The 18,905-nt window shown below is 37.1% G+C and overlaps 1 protein-coding gene across 4 annotated transcripts in view; it reads left to right on the forward strand.

The window, feature by feature from the left end:
• Nrp1 (neuropilin 1) overlaps nucleotides 1-18,905 on the forward strand; it is a 139,683-nt gene that overhangs the window by 79,049 nt on the left and 41,729 nt on the right. For all 4 annotated transcript variants that reach the window (XM_076832093.1, XM_076832095.1, XM_076832094.1 and 1 more), the window contains exon 7: nucleotides 18,331-18,486. In XM_076832093.1, coding sequence (XP_076688208.1) covers nucleotides 18,331-18,486 — 156 coding nt within the window. The remainder of the gene's footprint in view (nucleotides 1-18,330; nucleotides 18,487-18,905) is intronic.

An 18,905-nucleotide genomic window follows, 5' to 3' on the forward strand; every position in this document is an offset into this window, starting at 1 on the left:
ATAGTTATATACTAGAAGAGAATTGTTTTTCCCCTAGGAGATCTCAGCTTCAACTGCAATACTAGTTGGATGCAAACATCTATGTCTAAATCCCTTAGTTTGCATAGGTTCAGAGGTTAAATGATTTGCAAGACCACATAGCAAATTAATGACAGAACCAGGGCTGAAATTTTAAAATTTTTGTTCTCACTCAATTGTTAAAAAAATGTGGAAAGTGGATTTGGGTTCCTTTTGAGGGTGGGATCCTGAAGACCAGTAAACAGGTTTAAATCCCCCTCGCCTTACTTAGTTACTGAATGGCAGATGATGTCTATTAAATTGAACAGTTGTTACAGAAGCTACCATTTGGTAAAATAGACTATATCTGAAGTAGTTTCTTGGTCTTGACAGTGTTCACCTTCTGGGTTGGATAATTCTTAGCTGTAGGAAGTGTCCGGGTATTGTAGGATGTTGGGGAGCATCCCTGGCCTCTCCCCAGTAGAAGCCAGAAAAAATACCCAAGCTCATATACACCCTAGTTAGAACTACCAAAAATGTTTTCAGACATTTATATCATTCCCAGGTGAAAACCACTGCTGTAGAAGATGCCCTAATCAAGCCATTTTTATATAATCAGTCAATCTTTTAAATTAAAAAAGTAACTTGTTGTTTTTTCTTTTCTTTTCTTTTCTTTTCTCTTGGGTAGTTGTTGCTTTTCAGCCACTTGTAGCTATTATTTAAAGAGAAACATAGTTCTTTTGTTTTCCAAAAATACAGATATATTTGTTTACCTTATGCAGGAAAATGGCATCATAAACCTCCCTGCTGATTTATCTTAGGCTTCACTATTTTTAGCTTTTAAAAATGAGCTACTTTTAGTTAAATAAATACAGATGTTATTTTAGACAACTTCGAAATCAGCAAAGATAAGGATGGGATTTAAAAAAAAGGAAACACAAGAATAAAATTGCAAGTCATCATTAACAAGAAGGCAAAATAAGACTGAAATCAGCTCTTCGACATGTGATTATTGAGAGTCACCAGCCTTTGTGGATCTATTTTAGTTTTGATGCAATATGAAGTCAAAGGTGTATTATTGTTGTTTCTTAATTTCAAATGTAATCAAAAACAAAAACACTGTGGTTGAAAAGCCAGTCTATTGCTTATTAACTTATCTTTTTATGGGAAAAATAATATTAAGTTTCCATTTCTATAACCTAAAGAACAACACATTAAGAGCTATCAATTACCAGCCAGTTTCATATCTGTGGACCAATAAGAAAGCAAGGTTGACTGTTTCACATCTGTTTTGGGTGAAAGGCTATTCCTGTCTGTGGTATTTAAAATTTAAAGAACTTCTGTTATTATACAATTGGGAATCCTCAGGGAGTAAAATGTTAATGAAATCCATAACATGCACAGATTTTATGATAGCAGTTTTAAGAAATTCCTTTGGTGGGGTTTGTTGATTTCTGTCCCCGTGGTAATAATTGTACCTTTTACAGAGTGCATTAATGTTCACATTTAGGAGCAATGGCTACGTTTATGCTGCGTGTAATGTAACACACCCACTCCTAAGCTTTAAATAACTTTCATATTGCAGTTTGAAAATCCCAGAGCAAAAAAAAAAAAAAATGTATTCTTCAGAATTGGCAGAACCCATAGTTTGAAACTTCTAGATTACCTACAGCAACCTTTTCCAGCAGGGAGAAGTATACACCCTGGAAATTCCAAAGCTTGGGAGTGGACAGAGAAACTGTGCCCTCCTATAACTGTCAGTTAATGCATGATTTGAAAGCTCTACATTAGAATGGCAATTTTGATCCACATCAAAATAACAAGTTGGAATGCTGACTTGAAAATGAGACAGACAGACACACAAGTATATGTGCATGCATACACACACAATTTCCTTTCTCCACCCTCTTCCCTCCCTCATCCATCTAATCTCATTCAATTCTCCATTCAAATAAGGAAAGGAAAGTAGATTAAATTTAAAAATGCTCTATAAATCCCAATAGTAATAAAATGCATTATGCTTTTGCATTTCCAATTATTGAACAGAGTAAGCATTGGAGACTAATTGCACATATTATGACTCAGAATAATTGCATATATACTTGTGCAAGTGACTTGTGTATTTTCTTCTCAGCTCTCTTTGCCTCAAGGGGTTAAAAATGCATTGATTGCATACTCTTAATTGCCTCCCTTTAGGAGGATGAGGTCTTAATTCTACCACACTTTTATTTTTCTCACAATTCTAATGCTTGAAACTTCTAACTACATTTTATGGATTTAACCAAAATAATTTTTTTAAAAAAAAACAACTATTTTGTTCTTTTAGCAAGCCTGAGAGGGCTATCGATGAAATCCTTCAGGGGGTGGGTGATTGGATGAGACAGCTTCTCAGGTTCTTTCAAGCATTTTAAGATTCCCTGATTCTATTAAAAATAAATGTACTCTATCAGCTAGTGCCCTGAGCTTGCCTAAGATAAAATATAAATATATGGAGCAGAGCTGAAATTCATTTTAAATACTATTGATAATCGTGTGAGGCAGCACATAACAAATTTTTTTCCGTTAAGAAGGTTTCTGTCTTTTTCCTTAGATCAAATAATTGTTTGGATTGGCTTTACTATGCATCTTATCTGAGGATTTTACATTTCAACTTCACTTAGTGGGACCTGTTTTCCTTGGTTCTTTTGTGCTAGCTTGCAGGGAAGTGCAGCCCACTAAGAGAGATAAGAAAAGGCCCAGACAGTTCATCTTTCATGTCTCTCCAATCTTTGAAGGAAATATCCGTAAGGCAGGGACTTACCCACCATGACAGATGGTTCACACCTTAAAGTCCTGCCAATATCCAGACTTTTTTCCTTTCTTAAAATGACAAATATCACGTTCAATTCTAAGGATTTTATAAACCGTAATACTACTCAGAAAAAGGAGCACCAGAGATCCAGCTGTCTGAAGAAAGTCATTACAGTTGTCTTAGGCTTCTAGACTTGGTATGTTTACTAAGGGCTAATGTTGATGCCAGTAGATCCCATCATAGAAGAGAGAGAAAGACCAAGAGCCAGGTAGGTGCACAGGTTAATAGCTACAGGAGCAGGAAATTTGACAGAGCCTTAAGTTTGAAGATCTGGAAATGAAATATCAAATTTCCAGTGGGAAATACTCATGATAATGAAAAGAAATTAGAAAATCATATGAAATCTGAAATCCTGATGGCATTTCTTAAAATATATATTTTAGGGGGCACACAGAACTTATGAGGAGAACAGAAAATAATATTTTAAGTTCTCAATCTTAACAAAATGAAGTTATAGTGGGCCAAATCTTATTGAATATTTGAATACTGTTTTAAAAATCCAGACTTGTCATTCTTATTCTCAATCATTTTATAGCCCACATATTCTATGATTTCTTTAGTTTTAACAGATGTTTCCAAATAGTACATATGCATTTATAAGTATGTTGTTATTTACTTGGAAAGCTTCAATACCAAGATGAAAGAAATAATTTATTTAACAAATATTTACCATAGGAAAAAAATCAATCAACACTTTTGTGCCTTTAATATGATATGTCTTCTAAAATCAATCACTAATAATAGACAAATGTAATTTGCTGAGACAAACAAGAAAATCATTTTACATGACCTCAATTTCGACTTTTCCTGAGTCTTCCAGGAAATAGAATAACAAGGAAAAGTGGGCAGGCAGAGGTTATTCCAGATTCCACCTGTATATGGAGAAATTTAGCTCCAATTATCAGTAATACAATGATCCAGTTCCCTTAGTGGGACAGTTTTGCTGCTTTTAACAAGAGTGTATAAGAACATCTGTTCATCTACTTATTGTTCTTCAGAATGTCTAGTTTAGAATGTGTGTGTTTCTCATATAAGATTCATCTCAATTAAAATCTTTTTATCAAAGGTAATTCGAACAGATTAAGAATCAGCCCATTCCATTTCTTTTTAAATCCTGGCATGGTATTACCAGCATGCAAATTTCTGTGCTTTAATTCTTAACTTTGCATCTCAAAGTACAATGGCAAGGTGGAAGAATTCTCACTGTTCTGAAAGCCTGCAAAGTTGTATGGAAAGAATGTCTTTTTCAGCATTTTCCAATATGTGCCTTAGCTCTCTTTTTTCTGCCAAGATCCCTCCCAACCCACCTGATGACATATATACAACAGCATGGCCATGTTCCCCAACAGACTTTTCACCTCTTGTCACTGCCAAGTATGTGGTTGAATTAGATACGTCCAGCCATGTGTTAAGGATGGTTCCAGTGGATAAATGCAAGTTACCGCTTCCATTGTGTGATGGGCTTCAGGCTGTTCGAGGGAAGCAATGACAGGCTGTGCTGAGGATGACATCTGCGCTTATGCTCTTGTGGTTTGAAAGTTGTCACGCAGTCACATTCTCTCATTGTGTGACCCAGGCTGCAATGCATGAAATTAGCAAAATGGACTTTTTTTTTTTTTTCAGAACATGAAAACAGTTTGCAATTCTGTCCACTGACTGATAATATTTGGATGGCAGAGTCTTTAGAGCACAGAATGACACCATTCTGTGTCTCTCTCTGTCTTCCGGGAGCAATGAGAAAATCACAGGTCCTTGCTTATTGCTTCTCTCTCCCTTGTTTCCATATTGCACCTCCATCCATGGAGCACCTACAAGATTGTCTTCCTCCTGCTTTATGCTGTCCTTAGCTCAGTTCAAAAGTATAGATCACCAGTCATGAATTCTAATACTTTGAAAATGCATTCCCCCCCGAAAGTTTTTCCCATCCCCCTTGTAAATGATTTTTAGAAAAAGAATCAGTATATTGTACCAAAATGCATCATAAGCTTCCAACAGGGAAAACACAGTTGACCAAATATTAAATCGTGAAGCTCATTTCACCTATTCTCAGGAATGATTGGCATCTCTTTAGAGACTAACTGTTTACACACAATTTCTGACAACCAGCTGTACCTAGACAGCCTGTTCTTTCTCTTCTTTTTCTCTCTGGGGTAGCATTCCTTATAACCTTAGGCGGGTGGCCGACTTTAATCTCAGTAATCCCATCAGCTTCTTGCAGGACTTTTAATGCCAAGTAAAGGAGCTTTCTTGGACACCTGCACTTCCAGATTCTACATCAACACATGAAACTCTCATTATCACGAGAGGCCCACCTAGATTACCGAGAAATATATGGAAAACTGGTGTACAAGGATGCTGTCAAAGTTTATAGGCCAAGTGACTGATTTAGACCATCACCCCCATCTGCAAGTCTTTAGTTTCCAGAAATTCATCCTGTGTTTATTTTTAAAACCAAGTTTTTTAGGAAGAGGGAGAAGAATTAAAGGCATGACTTACTGAAAACGAATAATCAACAAGTCATTTGTCTGTGCTAAAGCAGACAGATGGTATGTACAAATGCATGTTTATCTTGAGTCATTAAGGAATCATCCCAACAATGCAGACAAAACTTTTATGGGTAGAGTAGAACAATAGCTTTTAAAGAAATTATTTTTTAGTTCTAGTTGGATACAAGGCCTTTATTTTATTTATTTATTTTTGTGTGGTGCTGGGAATCAAACCCAGGGCCTCAAATGTAGTAGGTGACTATTCTACCACTGAGCCACAATCCCAGCCCCATAGAACAATAGCTTTTGAAAAGAAATGTACCTTACCTACGCATACTATTTAATATTTTCTTGGTCTTTTAGGTTTGAAAATCTCTTTAAATTGCCAAGACACAAAAAGATGTCTGTATGATCATAACTGCACCTTAGAAAGGAGTCAACCTGCTTTGCCAAACCTCAGAGCCATCTGTGCCTCTGCCAGGGGTCTTGCTTGTGGGCTGCTTCTCAGGAGGCAAAGAAATATTAAGATATTTTAGGGCCTGAAATCTGCACTTATGTCTTAGCCACACAAAGTTATAATTCCAACTCTTTATAAAGATTACACGTGACTCAGGTGAAGCCGTGGTGACCTATAGTAATGCAATTAGAGGATGCTAATGCTGTTTTTCTGGTGTTTTTTAAATATAGGAAGCGGGGCCTGGCAATAGTGGTAGAACACTTGCCTAGCATGCACCAGGCCTTAGGTTCAATCCCCATCACTGCCAAAAGCAAAGTTAAATACAGGAAGGGTATGGAAGAAGCTTAAGATCCCAGATACATAAACATCTTGTACGTAAATATCCTGTGGACGTCATGCTTGCCACTAGTTTAGCTTTAAAATAGGAAGGTGGAGAAGAAGTTAGACTGAGGTCTTGAGACTATGACAGATAAAGTAAAAAATTATTTAATATATGCTGCCCTGTGGGGTAACTTCCAAGAAGTGAGACATTTACCGAGTTAATGAGAGGTCATTTGAAAAATAAATAAAAAGGAATACTTGACACAGGGTGGACTTGACCAATGAAACTCAATGAGACTCCAGTTTTAAGTAGTGGCCCTTTCAAAAGAACTGGAAACTTTATGACTAGTTATAATATTTGCAGTAAGAAATACCAGGATAAGAATAATCACATTTTTGGTTTAAGAGTGCAAGTTAGTTGCCCAAACACTTTAATGTTGACTTTAATGACAGGCATTTGGCTTTTGTTTGGAAGAAAGGCGTTTTAGATCTTGCCAGCAGTGCTGGACTTAACACAGCATTGAATTTAAATTCAACAAACATTTATGGAGCATCTGCTAAGGATTAAGGATATGTGGGGATAGGTGAATTTAAAGTGCAGAAAACTCTGCCCCTTCTTCAAAGGAGTAATAATCCAGGTATTTCAGGCAAAGCTTTCTCTGTGTGTATGCATGTGTGCAAGCACGCACACACACACACACACACACACACACACGCACACACACACATGCACATTCAACTCCAATTACCCAAATGACTGAAGGAAAAAAAAATATCAAGTCACATTCTCATGGTTAATGTGTGTATATATGTGTCATTGTGATCTTTATAACAACCCTAACAAATAACCTGAATGGGCTAGGCATTGGTTTTCTGTTGGAGAAAGGAAGAATCTAAAGCTTAAATTGGCTAATTAACTTGCTTAACACTATCCAGGTCACTCTTTAATGTCAAAGCTACAGAGCTACTTCTGGGGCCTGTACTTTTCAGCCACCACATGCTACCTCTGACACCCGTATTATCTCCCTGTAGTACCAGAAAGCACCGAGTAGTTTTAATGCAATCCATTCCCTGTATGTAGGGATTTATTTTTTATTTGACTTTTCCCTTCTTGACTAGAGGACAAGAAACTTGTAACCTTCTCTTCCTTTCATCCAAACACCTAGCACTTATTTTGTTATAAATGAATAATTGCCAGTCACTATCTTTCCTCCACAATGGGATGGGTATTCAAAACACAAACACCTATCATTATTAACATGTGTTCCCAACTCACGCACTTCTTCTTGGATGTTTCAGGAGCCAACGGTGTGATTTTGATGGCAATGAGAATCCCTGTAGAAAACGTCACACAGTTTTTATGCTATTTCATTGGACTCCTTTATTTTTTTTTTTTTTATTTTTTCTTTTGTATTATATTTTTTTTGAGGTTGGCATGAACACAGGGTAGGACTGTGGAGTGCCATGAAGCTCAAGTGAGTAATCTCTCTGACTCATGCAGATTGATGTTAGTCTCATTCCCAGGAATGCCTGGATTCCCAGAGGCAGTAAAAGCACACATTTCAGGAGAATTATCTCAGCAGTGCAGTGTATGATCGTGAGTTTAATTACAATGCAGATTTCATTGTCTGTCACTAGCCTAACACTTCATGATCTAGACTCCTGGATTGCATGAAGGCCCACACAGAGGGAATGTGTGTGTGTGTGTGTGTGTGTGTGTGTGCATATGGTGGTGGGGAGGTGAGGGAAGATCACTTATCCTTGTTCCCTAAAAGAATTTTGCCAAGACATATGAGATAGAAGTGAAATATTCATCATATCAAGTATTTTCAAATGTAGGCAATTGGGTGGGATTTTTTTCCCATTCCTTCTGCCTTTATCTCATAAGCCCTGGCTACTTCCTCAGCCAAAGTCTTACCCCATCCTATGAGGTTCAATCCAACTCATTCAAATGAACTTTTTTTCCATAAAGCCCTTTTTATCCCCTTTCCACAAATAACTCTCCCTTCTCCTGAATCCCACAACACCTCATTGCTCACCAGCACCAGTCTGATAATACCATTATTGGTTTATAGGCCTATGTGTTCCCAAGGCCTGGCATTCATAAATGTGGATTGAATTTAATAGATTAAATGCTTTTATCTGGACACTTGATATCTTTCCGTTTAATTTTACACTTTGATTTGAGCCCATATGATGTGAAGCACTATGAGGGGGCTTTAGGACACAGTTGTGCAAACATGCACCTGACTACCTAGTTTATTAGTTGTCAAAATATGAGCAAGGGTCATGCTTCCTCAGTGTCTCAGTCTCCTTATCTACAAAACGTGCCTTGTGTGACCGATATGAGAATTGAAGGAGATGATGTATAGAAATTTAGCACTTAGTATAACACCTGGCACACAGTAGTAGTCCCAAAGATGTTTTTAATAATAATGACAGCAACAATAATAATGATCACTATTTTAGCTATAATACTGTCCTATTGAAAAGATGTGTAGACACAATGAATTCTACTGCAGAGATATAAAGTAGTTGTCACTCAGGCCAGTCTTTCTCTATTCCTCCATTTCTGTACACTTTCTGTTTGGGCAGGAACAAATATCAGGAGCTAGATACCTGTGTATACAATCTGCTTGGTCTTCCAGAATATCTAGAGCTGCCTCTTTATGGTCAACTACTACACCAATAGCTTTTGACCCATAACCTTGCTCATGCCTTCCTTCCAACGTAATTCTTAATTTGTAGGTCTTCTGCTAGGAGAAAATTTTCCTAGTTTTCATGGGAGTTGCATATATACAAAAATAAAGTGGAACTGAGAATTAGGGCATTATAGGATTTATCAGTCATGACTTCCATGCAGTAGGTGCTCACTATCTCTTTACCATGTAAATACAGCCAGTAAGAGCACTTGCTATGACTCCCCTGTGAGGCACTTGATTAGGAAATTTGCATGCCCCTTCTATAGATTTGAGGCTGTTTACGATTGTTTTCAATCTAGAACATACTTGCTGCTAAAGAATTTTAGCCAGATGTGATGGTGCATGCCTGTAATTCCAGTAGCTTAGGAAGCTGAGGCAGGAGGATAGCAAGTTCAAAGCCAGCCTCAGCAACTTAGTGAGGCCTTAAGCAACTTAGTGTGACCATGTCACAGAGTAAATATATATATATATATATATATATATATATATATATATATATATATATATATATATTAAAGAGCTAGGGATGTGGTTAAGCACTTCTGGATTCAATCCCTAGTACCAAAAAAGAAATGATTTAGTTTGATGATTGTTAAAATTTAGATGTATATTTTAAGCTGATGTATAAAAATGTAAGAATTGTATGTATCAGAGGAGTGATGTTTTGACTCATATGTATATTGTATAATATTTAGTTCAGGACTAAGTAACCTGTCTATCTCCTCAAAAAAAAAATATATCATTTGGGGAGTAAAAACATTCAAAATCCTTTCTTTTGGTTTTTTGAAGTATCACTACATTATCCTTGCATATAATCATCCTACTGTGTAATAGCACACCAGAACTTTTTACTTCTACATAACTATGCAGTTAGGCCATTTTTATTATGAAGCTTTTAAGTTAAATTATTAGCTAATTTCTCAGGGATTACATTTGATCTGTTCTGAGTCATTGTCCTCATTCCACATCAAAGGATTAGACTCAGGTTTGAAATTAAATGTAACTTATAAGTAAGCATTCAAAAAAAAATGCTCATTGAAAGTATTAAGTCTCTGAAATTTTTACTGTCCAGCCAGAGCTCTTTGAGAGTCTTAGTTGGAAGAGGGGACCATTTAAATGTCATCTTCTTGAACAAGCTGTTAAAGGTTTCTGAGGTACCATCTGCAAGTTAACAGTGCCATTGAAATGAATTACTTCATTTTAAAGGAGAAAAGATTTGCAGAGTGGGTGTGAAATTGTTTAAAACAATCTTTTCTTCAGCATTGAGACTTAATCAGTCTTTCTTTTCAACTCTACACAGGAGTTTCAAGTTACCTTAAATGCTGGTTACTTGTGTCCCAGAGTCTATAAAAGCTATTTCATTTTCTCCTCCTTTGTTATCAGAATGTATTGTGTCCTGGTGTCCAGAGTTAACAGGTTTATCAAGTAAGAAAAAAATATAAAATGGAATATTATACTAGCTTTTCTGAGTGCAATTATATCTGTATTGAAAAAAATGGAAGAAAAAACCTTAGGTTTTTTGCAGAAAATATGTGAAGACTCCCTTTCCATATTTATCTTAAATATATTTACAAAATAAGCATTTTCTGCTGGGTTGTCATGGTATATGCCTTGCTCTAAAAGGTCATTTGAAGCCTTAATTCTGCATCCATCAAACTGAGGAAATATTGACCAGTGGTAGAGTCTCCACCCCAGAAGAGCATTCTCCTCCACATTTGATCTCGAGCATTTCCATATTTGAGTGATTTGTGTAGCTGGATTCTGGAAACATCTCCCTCCGGCTGAGATGCTAGAATATTAACCTGCTTCCTGGAGTCCCTCTTGTTTCCTTACAATTTTAACAACGACGGCAGATTTCAGTATTCAAACAAACCAGATGGAACTCCAGTTCAAAGAACATGTCAGAATTAAATATTTCTTTTTTAATTAGTTGCTTCTGATTTATGCAAAAGAAATTAACATGAAAATAGTAGAATGTGCCATGAATCCAGATGCCACCGGGAGCCCACAGGAGCATTATCTCCTTTTATCTGACAAAACAAGCAAAGGTCCTCCCTTGTTAGGGGACTTCATTTTTCTTGCCTCTTTTCTTATTGTCCTTTTTCTGTTAGGGCATGGCAATCAGAGAAGCCAGCCTTTCCCGCGCCTCTGGGCCATAACAGTCTTATCTAATGTTATTCTAACTGGCGGGTTCAAGTCTTCTGGTAGGAAAATTCATCTATCCTTTCACTTAAAATTGTTTTACTATCAGCAAAGGGTTTTCTAGCAAACAGTAGTCTGTTTCCACCTGGGAAAAAATACTTTCTTTTAATTTAACTGTGGAAAAAGGATTAATTTAGACAATTAAGATGAGAAAAGAAAATGGATGAGATTTTTCCCAGTGTTGCACTTTTCTCATACTTGGGTATTTTCATTCTTTACTAGAATTTTTAAATGTTTCTTCATAGCTTTTGCTAAAAATGATCCATAACCATCATCTTTTTTCAACCATATAATCATTTGCAAAGTTGTACTTTCCAATAGCTGGTATATATTTCAAACTGAAAAACAAAGTAGTCACAAATGATTTCATATTTCCTACAATTGTGAAAAACATTTAATTTCCAAAAAGAAGAGCTATTGGATTTCATGATCATTGACTAAGAAATTCTAAATTGCTTTTCTAGTAATTATGGTTTTAAAATATGGACTGGGGGACACATGGGTGCAGTGGCTCACTGCACCGGGCCACTGGGTTGACCTGGGATATAAGTCCCAGCTCAGTCACTGATAAGTTATGTGACTCTGGACAAGGTTCACATATCACTTTATTCCTCAGTTTATGTGTCCATAAAACCTGTCTTGTATGATTGATGTGAGAATTGAAAGGGAGAATGCTTATAAATTTAGCCTTTAACAAAATGCATAATATAAAGGTTGCCCTGTGCATTTTCTATTAATAAGAGTAATCTTAGTTATCAGCATTTTTCGATGTAGCACAATAATGACAAACTATATAAAGAGAAAGAAAATCATGTTACTAACTCTATAGTGATTATATTCTGATTCGTAACTGTTTAAGTCCAAGATCCCAAATTTTAGAAACACAAACATCAGGTGCTATGAATTCAGCCCACATAGACTAGAATAGCACCAATGCTTACATGCTCAGACTCTGTCAGAAAACATGTGTTTTATCTAAGGAAATGAGACAATTGCTAAAAAATATTTTCTTTAGCTTGTAGTGTCAAGTGATGAATTAAACAGCTCTTTGAGTCATCAAAGATGCTCTAAAGAAAATTCAGCATAGACCCCCCCCCCAAAAAAAATATTTTCCTGTTTTTAATCAGAGCTCAGTTCTTTGTCCTTTATTTTTTCAGGCTCTTGTATTGACCTGCCTAGGGAGTGTTAAAAGCTGGTAAATGCTCCCTTGCCAATGCAACCTCAATGGGCAGTATTTTATTGAGCAAGACAGATTTTCATTTTCGAAATGAGGCTTCCCACATTATGACATTACCAATAGCTGGTTATGTATTATTATAGGAAGCAATGATATTCATTTCATGGCTCAAAGGCTGCATGCTGCTGTTTAACCAGCAGTTTGCAAAGATTTGTTGCATGATTTACTACACAATGCTAAAACCTGCTGCTTTGTCCCCAAGTGGTTCCCAGTAAAATGTGTGCTCCTCCTCATTTCTCTTTATCTGGGGAATGTGTTTCCTGCCTTTACTTGGACAATGCCACAGCCATAAAGTGCGTTTGGACTGTTCCTGTAGAAATCTTAGAACAAAGAGCAAGTCAGGGGCATGGTCAAGACCTAGAGGCATGAAAGGTCCTTAGTGCACAGGACCTGCTATAGCACCACCCCCTGCCCCTGAAAGTAGACAAGGATAACTGTCTTCTACAAGGGTCCTTATTCCCACCTACATGAAGAGCATGGGATGTCCTCTTCTGTGTCTTTAGCAGTGCTCTTTCTTTGTGTGTGGAACACAGTGAAAGTGAGATGTGGGTGGACAGTCTACATCAGCTTAGGATTTTATATTGACATTGGAAACAAGGTGTCACATGGGTCATTTCTGCTGATGGTGCTGTTTAAGCTAACTCAGAAAGCTGCTACTGGAACTCCAAAGACGTTTGATCAACTTCTCAAGATAGTCCACATGCCATCAGATAAGTACCAGATGTTTATGTGAGTCACACACACAGAGGGAAACGTTCAACGATTTGAGAGAATGCACTTGATGTTTAGTTCCACGTGTCCCCCACTCCTGTCTCCACGCTCCCTCACCACCACCCTTCATGTTAAACAGAAGTTATTGAACTCAGATATGAAATCACAGCCATCTTCTAACTAAAAGTAAAACAGCTGGGAAATAATGATATTCTTTCAAAATCAGAAAATGGCGAGTGGAGAAGAGCGGATTGGGTTTAGAGAAAGCAGGTTACTTAATTATGGTCATTGTATGTCTGAATTTTTATGGGAAGAAAGGAAGTATTGTTTAGTATCATGAACGCTGCAAAACACAGAGTGGTGTCATTATGTAGAGCACTCTGGGGTCATATCTTTGTGTTTCCAGCTGCTTGTCTTAAGTCGCCAGTCACGTCTACCAGAATGGGTGGTTGGTGAGAACTCATCATAATTCAAAGAGCTAAACCACCAAGAGAATGGTCAGTGGTTGCTTTTGAATGGTTTTCAGGACTGCTGATCATTTTGACTTCAAGACAACCACAGCATATGCTCTTTCAAGATCAATACCTTTTTTGACATGTCTACTAGTCAGGGAAGCATGGTAGGTTGCTTAGTGTGCAGTATTTCATTTATTCATTTTCCCCTGCTTCCCTCTGCACTTCTCTTTTCCTCTAGAAGATTCTTTCTCTTTGTGTCCACTTGCAAGCTCCTACTGTGCATCCTCTAGTACACCTCTTAGACATGAAAGTCCGCTCTGTAATGTCTCCAATTCCCTCTATCTCCAGTTCTCTGATGAATTGTTTAGTTCTTCTTCTGGGCCACTTTATGTGCACCATCCCATACTATAATCATGGGTTTGCTTCTCACACTATTACTCTTCTTTATATCCTAACAGTCCAATACAGAACTGAGCAGAGAAGCAGTAATAAGTGTCCACTGAGTGAAAGTCAATCTAGTTGAGCAAAATTCAGTACCTCAATAGACTAAGTAGACCATATTATGTCTGTTGTAGAGTGGAATACCATGACACCATTTAAAATAATAATGCAGAAAAATGTTGTTGGCATAGAAATATATGTATGAAACTAAACAAAAGGGCAAGTTATCAAGTATAGAAGTCATTTGGCCTCATTTTTATAATCACAACATATACAAGTATTCACATATATTTTACATATGTACCCATGTATGTAATTCATAATTCAAAGAGCTCAACCACCAAGAGGATGGCCAGTGGTTGATTTGGAATGTTTGTCATGACCAATGATCATTTTGACTTCAAGGAGACCAGGGTAACATGCTCAGGTTAGAAGGTAGGTACCTGGGATCTGCAAATTAAAATGACAAAAGATAGATTAACCAGAGATAAAACATAAAAATTCTATTAATATTTTAATTTTATGTCAGCAGGGCTTGGTAGAAAAGAGCTAAACATCCCCCAAAATGGTTATATTTGGGTGCATATACAACATTTTAACAAAGGGGGATAAACTATAGAGAAATGACTTGACAAAAGATGGGGGATTGGGGCTTCCAGGTCTGCTAAACTGTGGGAAAGTGACTAGTGTATATATGAAGGGGACTAATGGAAAACGAAAGTTATTTTAGTAAGGTTTGTTCTTGCAAACTCTTCTCAGTTCTCTCAGTCTGCAGTGATAAGAGTCATGTTCCTCCTCCTGGTATAGGAGAGAGGGGAAATTCATGCCATCTTCACAAGGGAAAATGAATGCCCTGCTTTTAGGCAGAGAAAGGGCAGGGTAGAAAACTTTTCTTGTATCTGTTCATTCTCAATTGCCTTCAGTTCAAAATAATCTTTACACCAAAGCGGCACTTTTTGGGGTGGCCTACTCTGAAACCCTTCTGATATAAATCTTCAGGCCTTAAGTCCTTCTGGGTCCCCTGACAGACAGCAGCAGTGTTAAGCAGTGATGCTAACAAGGCCGGACAGGCTCTGTCCCCTCCCAAACTAGCTCAGGCACTTCAGAGTGGATGTGGGATACCATTCCAGAGAATTCCCCAAAGGCACTTGGAAAGAAAGGAGTTGGGTTCTCAAGTGAGAATCCACAGTGCCAGGAGACTGGATCTTTTTAGAGTTTGGGGTACCATCCGATTTTAATTGCATTGGTTTTGGTCCCAGCCCTAATCATTTTATGAGGTTGTCATCCATCTTTCCTAAACCCAGTGGCAGTAATGTTAGGAAGAAAAATGAAATGAAATTTCAAGTGTCCCAGTGTGGCAAATAAGAGAATCTGCAGAGTTTTAAAGCACAGCAGGAAACTTCATGCAATTACAAGGAGATGTTACTAATGCATTTCATTGCTGTTGAGAAAAGAAAATATCTTCTCTTTTTTCAAATGATTCATGCACATGTTTGGGGGAGGCTTTGTAGCTGGAATACTGGGCATTTTCCTGAATTGAATACTAGTTAATTCCTGTCCATTGCTCCTTACTCTAAACTTGACTCTTTCTTAGGCCTAGGATTCTTCTAATTGACCACCAAATAGCTTCTTTCTTACCCACCAGCTAAATCGCACTCAATGATAATAATAATAATAATAATAAAAAGTAAGAAGAAGACAACCAGGTAATGAAGTTCTAGAGTTATTTCAAATCAACTCAAACTGAGTTATGCACTCCTGGGAATTTAATCTTTTCCAAACTGAAGAGCCATCTGTAAGTTTGACAGGAAGGGTTTATTTAAATAGCTCTGCTTCATGCTCCCTTGAACTTCAAGATTTTAAGGGCCCTTCAACTTGAAAGTGGATGTGGCATTGGGCATGACTCAATGGACAGTCAGTAAAGCACTAAGTGTTCTGAGAGCATTTGAAAACAGTTGAAATTGTTCAGCCCAGCCATGTCTAGAGTGCCCTTAACTTTCAGATTGCGGCATTATGAAATCAGTTTTTGCAGCAACTTGAGATCACCTATTTCTGGAATATAGTGAGATTAAGGGGGTCAGATAATATTCAGAGCACTAGTTAAATCTGAATATGAAGGAATGAATCAGTTATTAGTATAATTAATGTTTCAAATATTGCAAGGGCATAATTAAAATGTTTTTAAATCTGAAATTCAAATTTAACTCTTATATCTCTGTCTCCTAAGTGTGACAATCATTGATCGATCATCTCTTCGTTTTGAAATTTGTACAAAATGGCGATGGGAAATTTTTAACATCCAATCAAGTTACCAAGGTTTATTCCTGAAAAAAAAAATGCAAATTTCAAATTTCAGTAAGCAAGTATGTGCACTTGATAAAATTGTGTTGGGTAAATATTTATTTGTTAAATTAAAATTCAAACCATCTACCATTATCATCTTAAAATATCAGTTTCTAGTGAAATTGTGATTCATTTTCTCTTAAACCTGGTAAAACCATGTAAAGCATAGAATTCACATCTCTAAAATCAAGGAAATGAAATAAAAGATTGTTTTGCACTGGATGTCATCCCCCTTCTTTCCAAAGGAAATCTACTATTGTATAATTGTGTAGCTTAAAATTTGCTTCTATGTGCTGTTTTTTCTGAAAGTAACTCATGGTTCACTTTGGAAATGAATTGGCAACTCCTTGATTTAACTATTCCAAGGGCCTTCAGGAAAAAAGCAATTCATGAAAGACAATAGTCATTCTTCAGGAGGCAGGCTGCACATGATATGGAAATTCTTTAGGTGTTCCTTGCCTGTAGGCACTGGAGGGTTAATTGAAATATTGTTTTCTGGAAATTGGGTTGTCAAGTAGCAAGGAGAAAGCAAGATTCAGAAACTAGGGCTGGGTTTGGGGGTTTTGTTTAGTTTACTTTGTTTTTGTTGCCTTTTTTAAGGAAGATGGCATTCTATTGCCTTTTAATGATAAATGTAAATGTGTTCTTGAAATATTTTATCAATACTATTCAGTTGTACTGTGTAATTACTTTCCATAACCTTTAAAAAATATTTGCCATATAGTTGTATTTGATTTCTTTAAACACAGTTTGTTTCTTTCTGTAAAATCCTATCCATATAATAGATGAAGGGAAACAATTTTTGTAGGAACAATCACTGTATTAATAAAAAGACATGAAAATATTTCTAATGTATAGAATCTAGTAGTGACTTTAATTTTAAGATTTTATTTATGGGCTGGGGATGTGACTCAGTTGTATCATACTTGTCTAGCGTGCATGAAGTCCTGCGTTCAATCCCCAGCACCACACAAATAAAAAAAGAGATTTTATTTAGCTATTAATGATGGACATAAGGAAATGTAGAGAAAGAAAAACTATTTGACTTTACCGGAAATATGTTACGCATACAAAAAAATGAATTATATGAAGTCAGACTTGAAAAGAATCTTCCATTTGTGTTAGTCAGCTTTCTGTTACTATACCAAATAAAGAGATTACTTAAAAAGATAAAAGATTTATTTTGGCTCACAGTTTTAGAAGTTTAATGATCAACTGGCCAGCTGGTTTGGGGCCTGTGGAAAGGTAGCACATCATGGTAGGAGTACGTGGCAGAGCAAAACTTGTCACTCCATCTAAATGGCTCACCCTACAGGGTTATGAAGGAAGTCAGTGAGAGATGAAGGTGAGGCTGTTGTGTTGAGTGAGGAGCTTCTCCATTGGAAACTTACTGGTAGATGCTCACAAGCCCTGGCAGTTGTTGAACAGAGACATTATTTCTTCTCAGATGATGCCTTGGGGTCTGCCTGCTTCTCAAGCTGAGCTGAATGGAACAAGGCAACAGGAAGATATGGGGAAGGAAGGAATTTAAAGATGAAACAAAAGTTCTTACTTTGCCTTTTTCCTCTCCACCCCACTCCAGTTTCTAAGTCTGTGGCCTGTTTCTCAAACCAAAACATTCCTAGTGGTGCTTTCAGATCAGTATTGTTTCAGTCTTAATTTTATTGGAAGGAGGTAGGATGCTACAAAAGGTTGAGAAATTTGATCCTATTAAATGTGAATTCTACTACAGGCCTCTCCAGTGGTAAATGAGGGTGTTTATCTTGTTGTCTTTGATTTACTATTTGTAAAATGCCAATATTAATGTGCTATTTGGAAAGTATGTTTCATGTCTTAAAATCATAGAATGACACAACATTAAACCCAGTTTTCTCCTTTGCCCCAAGCTATCTTGGTTGCAGAAGTAAGACAAGTTTCTTCTTCTTTTTAACAATAGAAAACAGCCTAGGCAACTGCTGTCTTTGCCTTTCTGTAGAAGGAATGGAATGGGAACTTGGGGCCAGATGGAATAAGTCCCCATTGGTCCCTGGTGGATCAAAACTACAATGTGCAACACCAGCAAAAGATGCTCCAGGTGATGGTGGTGCAGGCACGGCCCACTGACCACAGTTTGCAATTTTCTCGTAGGTAGACTTGGGCCTCCTGCGCTTTGTCACTGCTGTCGGCACACAAGGTGCCATTTCAAAGGAAACCAAGAAGAAATATTACGTCAAGACCTACAGAATAGACATTAGCTCCAACGGGGAAGACTGGATCACCATAAAAGAAGGAAATAAACCTGTTGTAAGTTTGGCTGCCCACCCCCCTGCCCCAGCAATTCAGTCTCTTAAATGGATGATCAATTTTTACTTGTTTGTTTGGGAGCTTTCTGTCTGGCCTGGTTTATTTTTGAATTGATTTAAAATGAAAAGTGCAATTAGAGGTTTAAATCTGACCAAGGGGTCTCATGTTCCCAGATCCAGAAGCCAAGAGGAAATTATACAGATGTTTCCAAGAAAAGTCAATACCAGGCAAATTAAGTGACAGTCTCAAGAATCACTTTAACCCTCCCCCGGGAACACAGACAATGCATAGGGTAAACACTGTCCTCTTAGAATCTGAAGAGTTTTGTCACTCTTCTTTCTTCCCTCTCTTTCATAGGTTAGGTTCGTTCTTTCTCTCTGTAACAGGCACGTTTTAGAAACCGCCTTTTCATCTATATT

This window comes from Callospermophilus lateralis, chromosome 13 (genome assembly GCF_048772815.1).
Source record: "Callospermophilus lateralis isolate mCalLat2 chromosome 13, mCalLat2.hap1, whole genome shotgun sequence".
NCBI lineage: Eukaryota > Metazoa > Chordata > Mammalia > Rodentia > Sciuridae > Callospermophilus > Callospermophilus lateralis.